At 46.0% G+C, this 16,114-nt stretch overlaps 1 protein-coding gene across 3 annotated transcripts in view; it reads right to left on the reverse strand.

Annotated features, from left to right (window-relative positions):
- Positions 1-15,869, reverse strand: part of Kctd3 (potassium channel tetramerization domain containing 3) — a 36,768-nt gene extending 20,899 nt beyond the window's left edge. Inside the window, exons 1-9 of one of the 3 annotated variants that reach the window (XM_021647375.2) lie at positions 15,571-15,869; positions 10,530-10,583; positions 10,138-10,183; positions 9,061-9,134; positions 6,802-6,860; positions 6,503-6,583; positions 5,585-5,725; positions 4,940-5,030; positions 1,181-1,371 (exon numbers count right to left, since the gene is read on the reverse strand). In XM_021647375.2, the coding sequence (XP_021503050.1) occupies positions 1,181-1,371; positions 4,940-5,030; positions 5,585-5,725; positions 6,503-6,583; positions 6,802-6,860; positions 9,061-9,134; positions 10,138-10,183; positions 10,530-10,583; positions 15,571-15,653 (820 nt within the window). In that variant the 5' untranslated portion in view covers positions 15,654-15,869. The remainder of the gene's footprint in view (positions 1-1,180; positions 1,372-4,939; positions 5,031-5,584; positions 5,726-6,502; positions 6,584-6,801; positions 6,861-9,060; positions 9,135-10,137; positions 10,184-10,529; positions 10,584-15,570) is intronic. The other 2 variants (XM_021647376.2, XM_060364907.1) reach the window with 2 other exon arrangements.
- Between the last annotated feature and the right edge of the window lie 245 nt (positions 15,870-16,114).

The following is a 16,114-nucleotide window of genomic DNA, read 5'->3' on the forward strand; positions in this document are numbered from 1 at the left end:
AGCAAGCCAACATGACCCTGGGATCAACACAGGTGTTCAAACTCAGGTCTGGAATACAGACTGTTCAGAGAACAAAACAGGCTGGTGGACTGTAGCAGAGTGAGAAACGTTTCACAAATCTGGTACAGGATTCAAGAGACAGAGCCACAGTTATCTGAAAATATTATTTTAAAAAATGTTTAAACAATTGCTTATCTGTTTCAGACAACCCTATCTTTGCATACATCAATAAAAACAATGTATCACAGCAAAGCAAATTCAGAAATAAACTTAAAATTACAAAGCACATCACTGTATGTGTGGCTGTAATTGCCACACATGAACCAGGGCTCAAGTTCAGATCCCCAGCACACACTGAAAAGAGATAAAGTCCTACATGCCTATGACCTAGCTTTAGTGGTAGGGTGTGAGCACAGCAGTGGGTTTGGTGGTCAGCACAGGAAAACCAGCAAGCTCCAAGCCAATGAAAGACTCTGCCTCCAGGGAATAAGGCAAAGAAGGATGGAGCAGGATACCCCACATCTTTCTGCGACTCCATAGAAGGGCACATGGACATGTGCGCTCACACGTACATATGCACACACCACACACATGCACGTGTAGACACAAAATAAAAGTTTAAAAAGATATCATGGAGATCTATAAACTGGAACCAACATCACTTGTCTCAAAAATTTTCTTTTTGGAAAACATCTCTTTTCATTAACATGATATGAATCACCATGTAATGAATTTAGTATTGCTACTTTTATACTGGTAACTATTAAAAACTGCAAGTTTAATGTCTGTTAGGTGAATGACAACAAGAACAACCTGTACAAACACTTTCTGGTCTTCACTAACTTAAACTTTGTTTCTGAGAACAAAAATGTCTAAGACAATTGGCTACAGAAGCAAGACGACAGGAGCCATTTACCCGCCTTCAGAGTGAGAGTGGAAGAGCAGAGAGGAGCCACTTTTGTCCGCACCCAGGCTCCATCAGACAAACTAAGCCCAGGGCTCCCACCAGAAGCATCAGTGCCTTCCTCTAACTCATCATCCTCCCACAGAGTAGTTCAATGGCCACTGGGCCCTAGCAGAAGTGTCACCACCCTAGAGAGTTGTCACACTTATAGCCAATCTCTCCTCAACTACAAACGTACAAAGACAACAGCCAAGCACCATGCACGAGTCTTCCTACCTATTTCACTTCCGCTTCCTCCATCCTGAACGCTCCACAGGATGATGCTGCTCTCTGAGGCAACGGCCACCATTTTGTCCTTGTCCCCATGAGGACCTCCGACCACTTTTGCATTTAAAGCCACTCGTTCAATGGTCCAGTCCAGATATGGGCTTGTAAACACTTGCTGCCACCCTGAAGACTCTTTGATTCTGTTAAGAATAGACATGTGGTAGATAAGAAAAAGAACAGAAATCAACACAGCAAACAATTAACAAAACCACACCCTCCGTCTATCTATATGTAATGAATGTAACTTTTGATAAATCATCTATAAAGACAGGATTATTCCTGATCTTACATTTACATACATAGGACATATGACCACAAAAGAGGACTAGGATACTGTATTTCCCCAAAGAATTTAAATTTTATAAAATGCTTTAAAAACGTAGAAAAAAAAAAGATGGCTGTATCTTTCACATTTCTACACAGCCACCACTGTCATTCTGTGTAGACAATGACGGCTAACAGCAGTCAGAATTTTAGATGGAATTTGTATTTTTTTTCCTGTGAGAAGTCGTATTACTGACGTCATTCATGTGACATGGCAAGAGCTACCGTGTGTGCACCTCAGATGACCTTACATCATAACCCCCAATACCTCAGAGCAAATGCACGAGGGGCTGAGAGTCTGCTCTGAAGACTGGTCTGTGCGGCTCTAAACACGACACTTCATGAGGCCACTGATGACCCATGAGCACATGCTTCACCCTCTCCAGTATCTGCACATTCCCCCTTTTGTTCTCTTCCTTTCTCTCCCTTTCCCTGTCTATATCTGACATAGGTCTTTCTTTGTACCTGCAGCTGGCCTGAAGCAGAACCTACTGTGTAGCCCAGGCTGGTCTCCAACTCAATCCTCCTGAGTCAAGAGCGAGACTATAGACTTGTAATCCTATGCCTGGCTCCCATTTAATAGACTCATCTGTCCTACGTAAACTTGGGTCTTCCAGACAGGCCTTCGATGTGACTGCATAGCGAGTCCCCAGCGTTACAATCTGATATACGGTGACTGAGTCAGTGCAGAGCAGGAGAACAGACAAAGCTGCCTTTTATACTTTGCACACAGTGAAACTAACCAGGATGGCCATTGCTTGAACACGGGCTACTTAATTAGCACATGCACAGGCATGGGCCGTTGTTTGCATTTAAATATGTGTGCCCAAGTAATACGACTCACAAAATATAAAAGGAGGCCTTAACTGACAATTAGTGTTCATATATCTATGTGCAATTAATTATTGCTTCAAAGCAATAGAGAGCAAAATTTGTCAATTTTTCTCAAGCATTTTAATGTCTGTATTACCCTTTTTGGCCAGCAGATGGGGGTGATGTAGTAAGATAAACATGTAACTACTCAAACTCTAAAACTGACTACTGAAGAACAAAATACAGACTTTGAGGCACAAAGCAGGACACACTTCAAGACTAACGGCGCATGCTGTGTGGCGAGGTGGGCACAGTGCTGCTCCCAGAAGAACTCAGCAGGCATGCTGGTGGACTCAACTCTGAAAGGATGCTGTGATCTGGTAAGTAAAGATGCAGGAGCACAAACAACGCGTGCCCAGAGAGCACACTTCTTAGTTCCCAGTTGACAGCAGTGAGGGCCTCACAGGCTTCTGATCTGAGCTTCTGAGCTGATCTGAGCAGCATGACTGCACCATTACAGAACTCAGGCATGTGAACTTGGGTTTCCAAACTGAAATGTATGCAAAGAAATCTACAGCTGTATAATCTTCCATGGAGGCAAATAAAGCTTACGTGCCATAAAATGACACAAAGCACAGTGATACTCGACCTTTTCACTGCTACCTCTGGAGTCAGCACAGTAGCGCAGACAGTACCATACTTTCCACAGTAAAAGCTCAAGATTCATTAAGTATGGAACTTACTGTAAACATGTTCCTCAAATGACATGAGCATATTAAATGTGATAAGCATATAAGAGTTCAACATACCCAAATACATACCCGTGCATACAGACATATGTACACATATAGACACAGACACACACACACAGACACACACGGGCAGGGCTTCACACTCAGGAAGGAAGGCTTACAGGATAAATGTTTTAAGCTAATGAGTTATTCACTTGGAAGAAAGCAAAACACATTCTTAAATTGCATCTTATCTACAACAAAGGAAATTCCTCCCAGATTAGGATCTAAAATGGAGTCCACATGAAGGAGGGTGGCAATTTACACGAGTTCTTCTTTAATTCAATGACCGTCAAACTCAGGAAGAAAACGGGACACAAAACTAAAGAGCAAACACACAGAAGTCAGTGGCCTATAGGAAAGCAAATAGTGGCTACCACACCACTCTGCTTTAGGGCTTTGAACTGTGAAGAGAAAGAAGTATCTTGTAGAAAGACTACTATGTTGAAGCACTATGAAATAAATTTCTTTTGAAGTCTGTGTATCGTCAGTCTGCTTCATGGCAGAGTTTGTAGGAAAGCCAGCATGCTTGCCTTTCATCCCCACCCTGCCAAGTCGCCAGCCAAAGCAGAGAGAGACCACCATCAAAAGCAGTAAGTCCCATGACACGGGCGGTCACTCTTCCTGCGCCCATCCCTCCTCCTGTGGGGTTCCCATCAACACGTGACAAGTGACACTGTAGCACCGTTACAGGCAGAGCCGCCACATCACGTAACAACCCCGCAAGTTCCTGGAATCCTTGCCAGGCATCAAATGTATGCCTGGACAAAACCACGAGACTGCTGTCTACAGGCCCTTTCAACTTAAGACTCAGGCATGGTAAATCTAAAACACCTCTTCAAAATGTCTCATGATACATAAGAGCCATCTACAGGAAAAAACAGCGAAGCTCATTTCTATACTATTCAGTAACTAAATTAAAAACCCGCACAGCACTCAGAACACACCTGACCTGATCACTACTGCCACCAAGCCTAGGCCAAGCATGCAGCGGGCAACTCCAGCTCCGTGCAGAGGCAACCCTGCATGGCACACTTTGAGTACTTATAACAGGACAGGGAACTCCTGAGGGGTTTTCAAACTTTTAACCAACTTCAGCTACTGTTTTTTTCCTTAACCAAAAGTGACCAAAACAGTGAAAAAAAAAAAAAAAAAAAAAGTATAACTTCCCTGACTTTCCAGCAACAAAACTGGATGGCTCCTGCTGAGGGGGTCAACTCTGGCTGCCGCCTACCTCTCTGCCACTGCATACCAGCACTGCAGCCTGCAGCCCATGCAGCTATCAGGGCACAGCTAACATTCCATGGTCAAAACCAAGCAAACTCAGCCTGGACTCTGCACTCCTCTCGGCCTTTCCGTCTAATCCAGCTAAGTAAAACTGCGCACACTGCAGACACTCAGCTGCATTGCTGCACACGCCATTCCGCCTCACTTCACTGACTGCCAGTAGAGCAGTGCCAACAGCGTGGCAACGGCAACAGTGCAGAGGCCCTGCGCAGCACAGCTCGGCATCAAGAAGAAACAAGAGCGCATACTAAATCCTAAGCAACAGCCTGAGCGTGAGCAGCTAGTGAGGCAGAGCAGTAACACCCCTCAGCTGCGTGGTTGCCACCGTCTGAGAAACAAACTGTTAAAGCTGTCAGCATCACATTCTCAGGTGGAGAGCAAGGAACCAGGGGAAGTGGGTGAGACATGCAGAACACGCAGAAACAGATATTCAACCTAAATATAAAATATAATCATTTAAAATGAAACTAAGTGATGGTCAAGGAAGTGTTACCTGTAACACACAGCAAAATGAGCATAGGCAGCTACAATCCAGTTGTGGTGGCCAGCAACTATTAGCACCTTTCTGGGATCCACCGGAAATCCTGTAGGTTTTAAAGACAATCATTTCCATTTTATACTGAGTTAGAAAGTCTGGTTCCGCAGCCATCCCTGCTTCTGCCTGCCTGGATTAAGTGTGGTCAGAGCAGAGCCCGCTCATGGCTCAAATATTATGGATCATGCCTTTTCCAGACAGAGGCAAAGTTAAGTAGGAGCAGTTCCAACAGATGCCACAAGGCCGGAGCCTAAATGTGAACTTGCCGGCTAGCTCTCAACAGAAAGTGTATCAACTGCTCTAAAAGCAAAAACAGAAAGAAAACAAAACCAGAACATATTACACTTCAAGTAAAAAGGTGTGTTAAATGAAATTTTCCAAAATATAAACGATGAATCTGGATTTAAAACAAAAACAAAGAGGTGGGGTATGGCATGGTACTAACCACAGCACTCAGTACTATAGTCATAGGTTCAACATACAGCACCATAAGAGTGTGTGAGTATGTGTGTGTGTAGCAAAAAAGTAATATTCAAACTCATGACACCTGTCATTGAGACCCAGGCATGTGCCTCCCTCTTCTGTGTTCTGAACCTTGCTTACCCAGCCTAACAGTCTCTTCTCCATTTCCAGAGAGCACGGGCTGCGTCCCATTTCCCCGGGCTTCGCCTTCTGTAGAATTTAGTCCATTCCTAGCATCCACAGAAGATCTAGCCGTGTTAGTTATTTTACGACTAGGAATGCCTACAAAGGAGAAGAAACAAATTTATCTTTTACCCTTACAAACATTAAAAAAAAAAAAAATCACATTGTAACCAGGTGTGATAGCACACACCTTTAATCCCTGCACTTGGGAGGCAGAGGCAGGTAGATATCTCTGAGTCTGAGGCCAGCCTAGTCTACAAAGCCAGTCCAGGACAGCCAGGTCTATTCAACAGGGAAGCCCTGTCTTGGGGAAAAAAAAAAAAAAAGAAGATACAATCCAAGCCGTTGCTGCTATTTTTACTATTCAAAGCCAATGAAAGAAGGCTTATATTTTGTGCCCTGTCCCCCAGCTTCAGGGTACTGAGCAATCAATCCATCCAGTCTGAGCTGGTCTTTAGCTTATGGTCATCACATGCCATCCCGATTATGTCCAAATTCACCTGCCTAAGAACTGAATTTCCTCCCACTTTAGACAGGACCTTTTCAAAAGCAGTACCTCTCAGAAGCACAGTGCTACACAGGGAAAGGCCTGACTCGTAAGTGAGGGGACAGTGACCCAACACTGCAGAGCTCCCGGGCATGAGTCCTCGGGGTACCAGCGGTGTCCACAGCAGCTGCTGGCTGCCATGGAGATCTTCTGCCCCTACAGAAGAAGGTGCCAACTGCCGCTCTATGTAGCATGTGACTTCACTCTCAGGAAAGGGCATGGTCCGTAAGGTCCAGATTTATGAAAACTCAAATAAGCAAGGGAGTTTCCCTGGTTTGCTCAGTGACAAAAAGAACCGTCTACAGCCTGAGGGCACCGAGCTACAGTACCTGGCGGGGGCAAGTAGCCATGGAATAGAACACTGCCGCAGGACGACCGCTCCAGCTCCTCACACAGCAGCAGCCTTCGCACTGTAACGGTCAAGGCAAGCGTGTCAGGGGGGCGTGCAAACACAGACCTGCTCCACCTTCTCCAGTCAAGGGCGGCGAGAAGAGAAAGGAGAAATGCCTTAGTAGCTCACATCCGACATCGAGTCACTGTGAAACACTGAGCACTGGCGTCTTCTCTCAAGAGGACCTGATGGAAGACACCCTGCACACAGGGCCAGTGCTGGGAGGTCAACACGTACCTAGCGGAGTGATCCCATAAAATTCTGCTTCGTGTCTGAGAACACTGATGCTCACTCCCCTGCAGAAAAACGAACAAAGACTGTGAGCTCGAACCTGAGACCTGAGACAATGGGGCCAGGCCAGCAAGCTCAACTCCTGCTTTGCTCACACGTCTCCTCACACCATCATCACCTCAAAGTCTACAGGGTGCCACATGGAGCAGAGCACCATGCTGGGGCTGGAGAGACAGCTCAGCGGTTAAGAGTGTGCACTGCTCTTCCAGAGCGCACAGGTTCCGTTCCCAGGACCAAAGGGAAGCGCATTCCACCAGAACTCCAGTTCCTGGGGATCCGCCTCCCTCTTCCGACTCTCAGGGCACTGTATGCACATGGTCAGACATGTGTTGGACAAAGCAGTCTACACACAAAACAACAATAAAGCTTTAAAATGAGAACATTTTGCTACCTTCTTAAAAACCATACACATTTGGATGATTTGTGTAAGGATTTGAGGTTCTAATACAAACAAATTATCAAGGAAAATAAAAAAGGAAACTGTTCTCTCAGGGGAACCACAATTTTATTTGTACTTAACCTTCCCCACTACACTGCAAGCTTCATCTTCTGACTTTATCTCTTCCACGGTGCCTAGTACAGTGCTCATTGATACACCTTGCAATATGCTTGTTGGTAAAATAAATTCAAACTTGGATCTCGAAAGGTAGCAAGTACTTTGCGTCCAGATAAAGACAACAAACACAAAACAAAGAATGATGGAAACTCCCTAGGTCCCCTTTAAAACCAAAAGCCAATGGCACAGTGGCAAAAGCCCAAGACAAGGACGGGCTCAGGACAAACACGAGACTCCTCTCACTGCTGCAGGCTCCTTGTTCAGCCAGGACATGCTGGGAAACAAATCCGTAATTCACGGAACGGCAATACAAAATGTTATGTGAGAAACACGGTAAAAACAGTTGTTTACAAATTCCTTCCCTTCTTCTGAAAAGAAGCCACACATAAAACTTAAATTTGCTAGGCCTCTTGCAGTAACCAAAGGTACCAGCTGCTATGAAGACAGGTGAGCAGCAGGCCTTTCCTTACGTACGTGACTGTGGGTCAGTCACGAGCAAACAGACTTCTGAATTAACTGAGGAGCATGAAAGCAATCTCACTCCAGAAGCTGACTGCCCACCTCTCATCCATTCCAGGCCAGATGAAAAACCACATCAAGCACACCCCAATGCTCTTTACTGATTTGATAAACGCCAGCTTGCATACATCATGTGTTTTAGCACTGGAGACGCAGTAGGGAACAAAACAGACCAGAATGAATGAATCAACAGCTTCATCTGCAAAGAGCACATCCTCAGTGAGCCAAGATTAAGTAAAGAAGCAGCTAAAGGCGATCCCAGTCCTAAAATTGTACTGAAAAACAAATTCGGAGCCTTCATGAAAGTTTGAAAGAAATAATGAAATTTTTCAAAAATTCATTACTCATTAAAGCTTCCTGATAATACAACCTGCAGTTCAAGATGGCAAATCCAAAGATATGGTTTAAATTATCTTTCACAATCCACAGACTTATGTGGGTCACAGGATTAGACCTGGCACACAGGAAAGAGTTCTTCTAAAGTTGAAGTCTGCTGAAGAAGGTAAGTACATAAAGCAAGAGCAAATGGATCACTGACAGGCAGGAAGTGCAAACACAGCCTTAGGCAGACACAACAGAGACAGAGAGGGGACAGGACCGTGAGAGAAATGAAGCCCCGCAGAAGACAGACAGCCAAGCAAACCCAGCCATCAGCCGGTAGTCCACATCAGCGGCTGTGCTCTCGGCAGAGCAGTCCACCACCCTCACACTGCCTTAGCTGCAGTACTGAAATGCAACGCAGGGATGCAAGGCAAGGAACTGCCCAGGTGCCTGGAGGCTGCAAGGGTGGGCTGGGGGAAGCAGAAAGAAGCAGGTAATAGCGCACAGGTGGGGTGTCAATGCCACACGGCACAGCGGCACAGCTGCGTCGTAGTCCACGATGAGCTCCACACTCACAGTAACTCAAGCAGCGACAGACGGTTCCCAGCACCAGAAACAGTACCACCCCAGGAGATGATGACTGGCCCTGCCGTGACTGACTGCCACCCACGGACGCCTGTGTTTAATAACTGTTAATGCGGGTGCCACCACGGTGAGTACACCTACTACAAAGCAGCCTTGGCAGGCAGGGGACTCTAACAGGCAAACACTGGCTGCCAACAAGGCCTCAGAAAGGACGAGTCTCCTACCTTAAGTCGAGTTCTTTCGTCCGGAGAAAATTTAAAATGGGGGCAAATGCTGCCGGGTCCCTGTCAATAAATATCTGCAAGTGAAGAACTGTTTTAGTATCAAGTCAAAATTAATGACCCCCCTCCCCACGTATCTGAAACACTACCAAATTACAAAGACTGAATGACTTAGACTCTCTTGATTTCGTGCTTCTGAAACTGAAGTGTATAGCTGTGGTTGTGTTTTCAATTCTAGTTACTGATAACGCTTGGGGGTCAGGGGAGACGCCAACACGTTGGGAACACACATGACCCTCATGCTGCTGCAGCAGCCTGCGTGACCCCTGTGAGCAATGAAGGCCACGCTGTGCAGCAACCCGCCAGTGCTGCACAGCTGTGGCCTGGAGCAGGGCGGGCCATCCCCTGGCCTGACACCTCTCCATCTCTGCTTCAAGGGCTCGGAAGGATGACCACAGACAGGACCACAGAATACACCGGAGAAAGATGCTCGCAGTGGGAAATCGACGTACTGGGTTTTTAATTCAATTTCTCACTAAAATAATTTAATGCAGCTACATCTGCTTTGCTGTCTTATTTTGCCTACAAATTTCATCAAATAAAGTAACTTCAAACTACTTCTGTGAGCTGTCACTCTCATTAGTCTCTAGCCACCTGAACAACTGCGCCTGTGACAATGTTCTAAGCGCACGAGCCACCCTCTTGGTCTAACCCTGGCAGGCCTTTCTTCCCATGATATTGGGTCACAGGTTCATGGAAACTGTAGGGCTTCACTCACCAGTCACCCTGTACCATTATAATACAAAAATATTTTCTTACTTGTACTCACTGACTATTAAGGTTTCAACTGCTAAGAAACTTAGCCACACCCCACAATCTAACCACAGGCATCGCCAACTGACACAGACAATAATGTCTACTTAAGGGGCCTCTTTCCAGTTTAGAAACACTCTATGTGGCAATTTTTTAAAAAGCCACAGTAAACTTGTATTTACTAAAATATGAGCTTTCCTGTTACAAAACACTAACAATAAAAGCATTTGCTGGTTGAATTTAGAAATATAACATCATTATACTCACAGCACCAGTTTCATCTCGAAGTGTTGAAATTCTTCCACTCAGCAAACTAGGAACCATTAAAATAAGCTAGAGTTAGTTAGAAAAATCTGAACATAAACAGCTTCCTTACCAAATGTCAAAACCAATTCAAGCAAAATTTTCTATCCCCAACTTAAAAAAAAAAAAATCTCAATTTCATCAGGTGTGGAGTGTATGCCTGTAACTCCTTAAAAGGCTGAGGCAGGAGGAACAGGAGTTCAAGGCCAGACCGGGCTACATAGCAAAACCCTTCAAAACCCATACAAAAACAGTAACATTTCTAATTTTAAATATTTTTTAAAATCTTAATTTACCTAATAAGGAAATTTTTCATATTTTGGTAAGTAATGATAACAAAGTATTACATAAATTACCTGGAAAAAAAGGAATCTGGAATCCACATGAGAGTCTGCCTTGAGGTACTGAATCTGCAATTGAAATCATCTTGCGTTATAAATGAGAACACACCTTGAGGCAGCAATGATCACAGGTGATGAACGATTACACCTGAATCAATTATATTTACCATGTTTACTACTTTAAATTTCACTACTTTGCAGAGTTAGGATTTTCATAAGGAGCTTAGCAAAATCAAACGCAATGCTTCCTGAAACCCAACTTTTTAATCTGTGCTCCTTGCAGATCTTTGGCCACTGTTCTGTCAACTTTCAGTTCCACCTCTTGTCTTCAGCCCAGCTCAATCACCTGGTTGGCGTCCAACAAGCCAAGTTGTATCATCTCTGCTGAAGCCGCTAGGTTACCAAACCCACAACAGCTTTTGCAGACATCTGACCTGGGTGCCCTCCTGAGCAACTAGTAACGCATAAATTATGTGTCCGGCACTCTCCATGTAGCATTGCAGGGCGTTTCCAAGTCATGATTAAAACTGACTGCTGTGCATTCTTTGTTCATCCAAGTCCACCATCCAAACTTCCCTTCCTTCATTTACTTTCCCAAAAAGTCAGTGGACTGCAGGCCACGCCCACACCTACGCACTGAGTCAGCAAAGGCTAAAGACACTTCATCTCTTGATAAATGAGCACTCCTTAACAACTGCACAACTTTTGAAATTGCTTTTAGGAGTTTTACACACACACACACACACACACACACACACCTATGCACTGTTTTAAAGGTGGCAGCAGTGTTTGGCCACCAGCACAGACCCACAAGCTACTCTGAAGCAGAGCACACTCCAATCAAGTGCACACTCTATGCAGCTCCGTGTTCTGTACAAACGGACACTGGTTTCTGTGGACAATCTGTGGGCTTTACGTGGTTACAACACATTTCGGTATGCAGCAAGTATTGAAAAACGCATCACCAAGCAGTCCACGTGGCCACTGGCATGGCAGGCCTTGTCACCTAACGTCAGTGGCAACAGAGAAAGCACAAGCTCCCTTGTGAGAAATGGCTGCTAAGGCCTGCTCATCTCACACCATCTTCCTAACCAGAGGGAAAAATTAACTTGGCTTCCTCCATTCAAGTTTATAATCTGTAAGGGAAAATGACCTAGTAAGGGAGAGACGGAAATAATTGTTTTAAAGATGCATTTATTATGTGTATAATTAGGGTGTTTTGCCTACATGTATGTATGTGTACCATGTGCGTGTCTGGTGCCCACAGAGGGAAGTAAAGGTCATCAGATTCCCCTAGGACTGAAGTTTCATACAGTTGTGAAACCACCATGTGGGTGTTAGGATTCAAAAACTGTCCTCCTGCAAGAGCAGCAAGTGCTCTCACCCACTGAACCAGCCCCAACTAATTCATTTCTTATATCTATCTATATATGTTTATATATGTGAACACATATATATGAGATCGTATAGAGACATGGGGATGCTAACTCACAACTAGTTTCAAGCAAGTCCTATGCTCATCAAACTGACTTAGACAGGACCTAAAACCAGGCTGGGTGGTACATGCCTGTAATTCCATTACTCCAGAGGCTAAAGCAGGAGAATGAACCCCATGCCAGCCTGGGATACACAGCAAATTCAAAGCTTGTGAGCTTTGTCTCAAATACATCCATGTATACATGTATATATGAAGATATAAACAAATAGGAGGGAGTTCAACAAACAGGTACTCAAGAAAACGTAGCGATTTTCCCTAAAGGCATTTCTTAGTAAACTCTTCAGTAGAACATAAGTTATTACTAGTCACAGGAAACTTAAGTTGATTAAAAAAAAAAGTCAATGGTAAATGGAGGCATCCACAGAAAGACTTCATTTTCAGAAGGCATTAGATAACCTTAGGTAATGATGGTAGAGTAGTTAATCTTGACTGTCTAGGATCACCATGGAAACAACCCTTTGGAGTGTCTGTGAATGAGTGCCTACATTAACTAAGCAGGAAGATCTATCAACCTTTGCTTTCTGCTGCTGTGATAAAACACTGACCAAAACCAACCTGGGAAGAAAGGGTTTGTTTGGCTTACAGATCTCAGTCTACCACTGAAGGCGGCCAAGGCAGGAACTGGAGACAGGAACCTAGAGACAGGAACCGAAACAGAGACCATGGAGGAGGGCTGCTTCCCGGCTCCCTTTTCCTTGGCTTTCTCAGCCACCTTTCTGATACAGGCCAGGCCTGCCTACCTCGCATGGTCCCACCCACAGCATGCTGGGCCTTCCTCTATCAATTAGATGAAGAAAACCTTCCCCGTGGCTTGCTCAGCTTGCTATTTTGTACAACCCAGGGCTACATGCCCAAGAGTCACCACACACAGTGGGCTGAGCCTTCCCTCATTAGTTATTAATCAAGGAAATGTCCCCAAGATTTACCCACAGACCAATCTTAAGGAGGTATTTTCAACAGAAGTTCTCTAGCCCTCACATAGGTCAAACTGAGAAAAAGCCAATAGAAAATAGAACCAACCAGCACCATTCCGTTGGCTGGGGTTCAGGATCTCATGGCAGGAATCTGTAGGCGGGAACTGAAGCAGCGACCATGCAGCAACGCTGCTTACTGGTTCTGGACTAAAGGACTGGATACAAAGCAAAGGAGCATTCATCACTCTGCTTCTGCACTGCAATGGGCCCAAATAAAACATCTCTTTAAGTTTTTTTTGTCAGTGTGTGTCACAGGTAATATGAGGGTCACCTGCACTATATAGTGAACCAGTATCAAGCCCTTGCCACAAATCTGAAACTTCTGGGCAAAGAGATTAGAAAACTTCTATATATGATTCGCATAATTCTTTTTTTACATATACACAAAAGCCTTTTCTGTTTTGTTTTTATCTCCTATCTGGAGTACCAAGGATGGATAGATGATACACATAAAAAGATGACTTAAGAAATTAGCATATCCATTCATACTCCACTCTAGTGGCTTACTACAATCTGAAAATATGAAGCAACCCAAGTCAAATTATTTGCTATGAACTATTACTATGATAATGCTACTAACCCTCACATTTCACGTTTATTTCAAGTTCTTCTGTAAGTCCATGAGAATGGCACTATCATAACTGTTTGTTTCAGGAAACTGACTAATACAAAGTAACTTGCCCAAGGGTGCAACTTAGAGGGAAGGCCCGCTGTGTGCAGAAAAAAAGCAGTTTGTTTCCAAAAGTGTCCATCAATGGGCCCCTATCAAGTCAGCTCCCTCCTTAAGACATCCACTGTCTTTATTATTATTTCGTGCTCTGTTACTGATGCAGGCGCCATGGAATGCACGCCACCCTCTGCACGTGGATTCAGTTTTCTCCTTTCATCTTCACGAGCCTCAGTTGCCAGGCTTATTTTGTGAAGTGCTTTTTCATCCTGGCCATCTGCTGGCCACATCCATCTCCATTATACAAAAAATAACAATGTAAGGACGGAAGAGATGACTCGGTAGTTAGGAACACGTGCCACTCTTGAAGAGGACTAGAGTTCAAGTCCCTACACTCATGTCAGGTGGTTCACAACAAAACTCACAACACCTGCAACTTCAGCTCTAAGGGAGCCTTTGGCCTCCACCTGCACCTGCAAACACACACATAATTGAGACAAAACAAAGCGACCTTTTAAAAAAATAACAATGTAACTTAGTTTGTCTCATAACACTATATTCTTTAGAACGTCTGAAAAGAAGTATTTCAGCCACCCACAGATGTTAGAAACCATGTCAAGAGTTACACGATTATGATCCTTCTCTGTAGTAACTCTGCACATTTTTTGTGTAGTATTTCACTTTCCCATACCGAGGTACTTACAACACTTTCATGTAATTTTATGTGGGTGGAGAAGCCACACTTTTTACATTAGGAGATGAGGTCATTTGCACACGGTCTGGTATGAATGCAGTAGAGGTTATTCGCATATGACCTGGTTTGTATACAAAGCAGCAGAGGTGAAACTTCTCCAACTGTTAAAGCTTTGCTTTGGGAGTGAGGGAGAGATGATAGAGCGTGAAGACCATTCCAAGTTCTCTAGCCCCAGAGAGCCATTGCACTGTTTTTTCTGTTGATTTGTGGTTTTTAAATAAGCAAAAGTGTTAACATGCCTAAAGTCTCAGACATTAAAAACATCTTCCCAGGACAGCAACGCAGCCCTTGTCCCAGAGCACCCTACTCCCTGCCTTAACCCCAAGCTTCCCACAGCTAGTGCTGGTACTCTTCTGAGAAGAGTGACGTGTAAGTCACGGCAAATGCAAAGACGGGTGCTCAGGTTTTCGTGTGTTGTGACAACAAACTTAATAAAGGGCACACAGAATGGGAGCGGAAAGCCTAAGAGAAGACAAAGAAGAGAGTTCGGCCGCTTTCCTCCTTGAGAACACCTCCGATGTTCACAAGCCTGTTTCTAGACACTCCTCTACAGGTGGAACACCCTCCGTGTCCATGCAGCAAGGGACGCTGAAAATAAACGGCGACGCTGATCTACCCTGCTCCCTGGACCCATGTTTGCATTACAGTCCTGACTGAAGCAGGCTTTCAAAGATGCACCTTGCAGAATCTAAGCCCACACCTAGGTGAACCTACAGAAAGGGAGGCCCGCTCCCATGCAACAGCTCAAGCCCTAGACCAGGCTTTACCAGAGACTACAACCTGCTGGCATGCTGGCAGCTCGGTGCCTGCACGCTTGCCTAGCAGGCAGGAGGCCCTCAGTCACTCGCTCAGACAAGCCCACCAGGCCAACTCTGCTCCTGTGGCCTGACACCCCAGGAAGCCGGAGAAATAAAGACTGAGTCTAAGGTTACGCTTTCGACCTGGGACCACGCTCTGGGGAATGCGCAGGGCTGCCTGGACCATGCAAACGCGTCCCCGCCTGCCGCGGGTACCGCGCCCGGCCGTGAAGATGCCGCCCTGCCTACAGGGTTGCCCCGGCGGGAGGTGCAGACGCTGCCCGGCTGCAGCCTGCGCTCCGCCTGGGCTTGCACACGCCGCCCCGCGGCTGTCCCGCCCCGCTGTCCCCGCGGCCGCGGGCTCACCTGGTCCCCCCCACGTTCAGCTGCACGATCTCCCCGCTGCTGGCCGCCGCCGCGGCGAAGCCGCCGCAGTGCCCGCCCGCCATGTCTGGAGCCGGGGCCAGGCGCGGCGGCCCGGCGGCCGCAGCACTCACGGAGCGCCCAGCCTCCCGCAGCGACCCGTCTCGCAGCCGCCTCCCCCGCTGCGTGCTCGCGGCCTCCGCCTCTCGTAACTGCAGGCCGCCGGCCGGGCCCGGCCTCCCCTCAGGGCCCACCGGCCTCCATGGCGGCCGCCAACCGTCGGGTGGACGGGTCGCCGTGTGGGACAAAAAGCCGAAGCAACGCGGCCTCTCGGCTGTGGATGGGAGTGGGCGGGGCTGGCGAAGGGGAGGAGCTCCTGGCGAGGGGAGGATCTGAGCGAAGGATCTGCTGCTGAGATAGATTTGAGATTTTTTTCCCCCTTCTGTTCACCAGCACACGTATTTTGGGGAAGAAAGAAAACGTCGCAGTGGTTCAGGCTGCTGTCTAAATGCACGTGTGCACATTCAGTGAAAAGTTAATGAACACC

This window comes from Meriones unguiculatus, chromosome 11 (assembly GCF_030254825.1).
Source record: "Meriones unguiculatus strain TT.TT164.6M chromosome 11, Bangor_MerUng_6.1, whole genome shotgun sequence".
NCBI lineage: Eukaryota > Metazoa > Chordata > Mammalia > Rodentia > Muridae > Meriones > Meriones unguiculatus.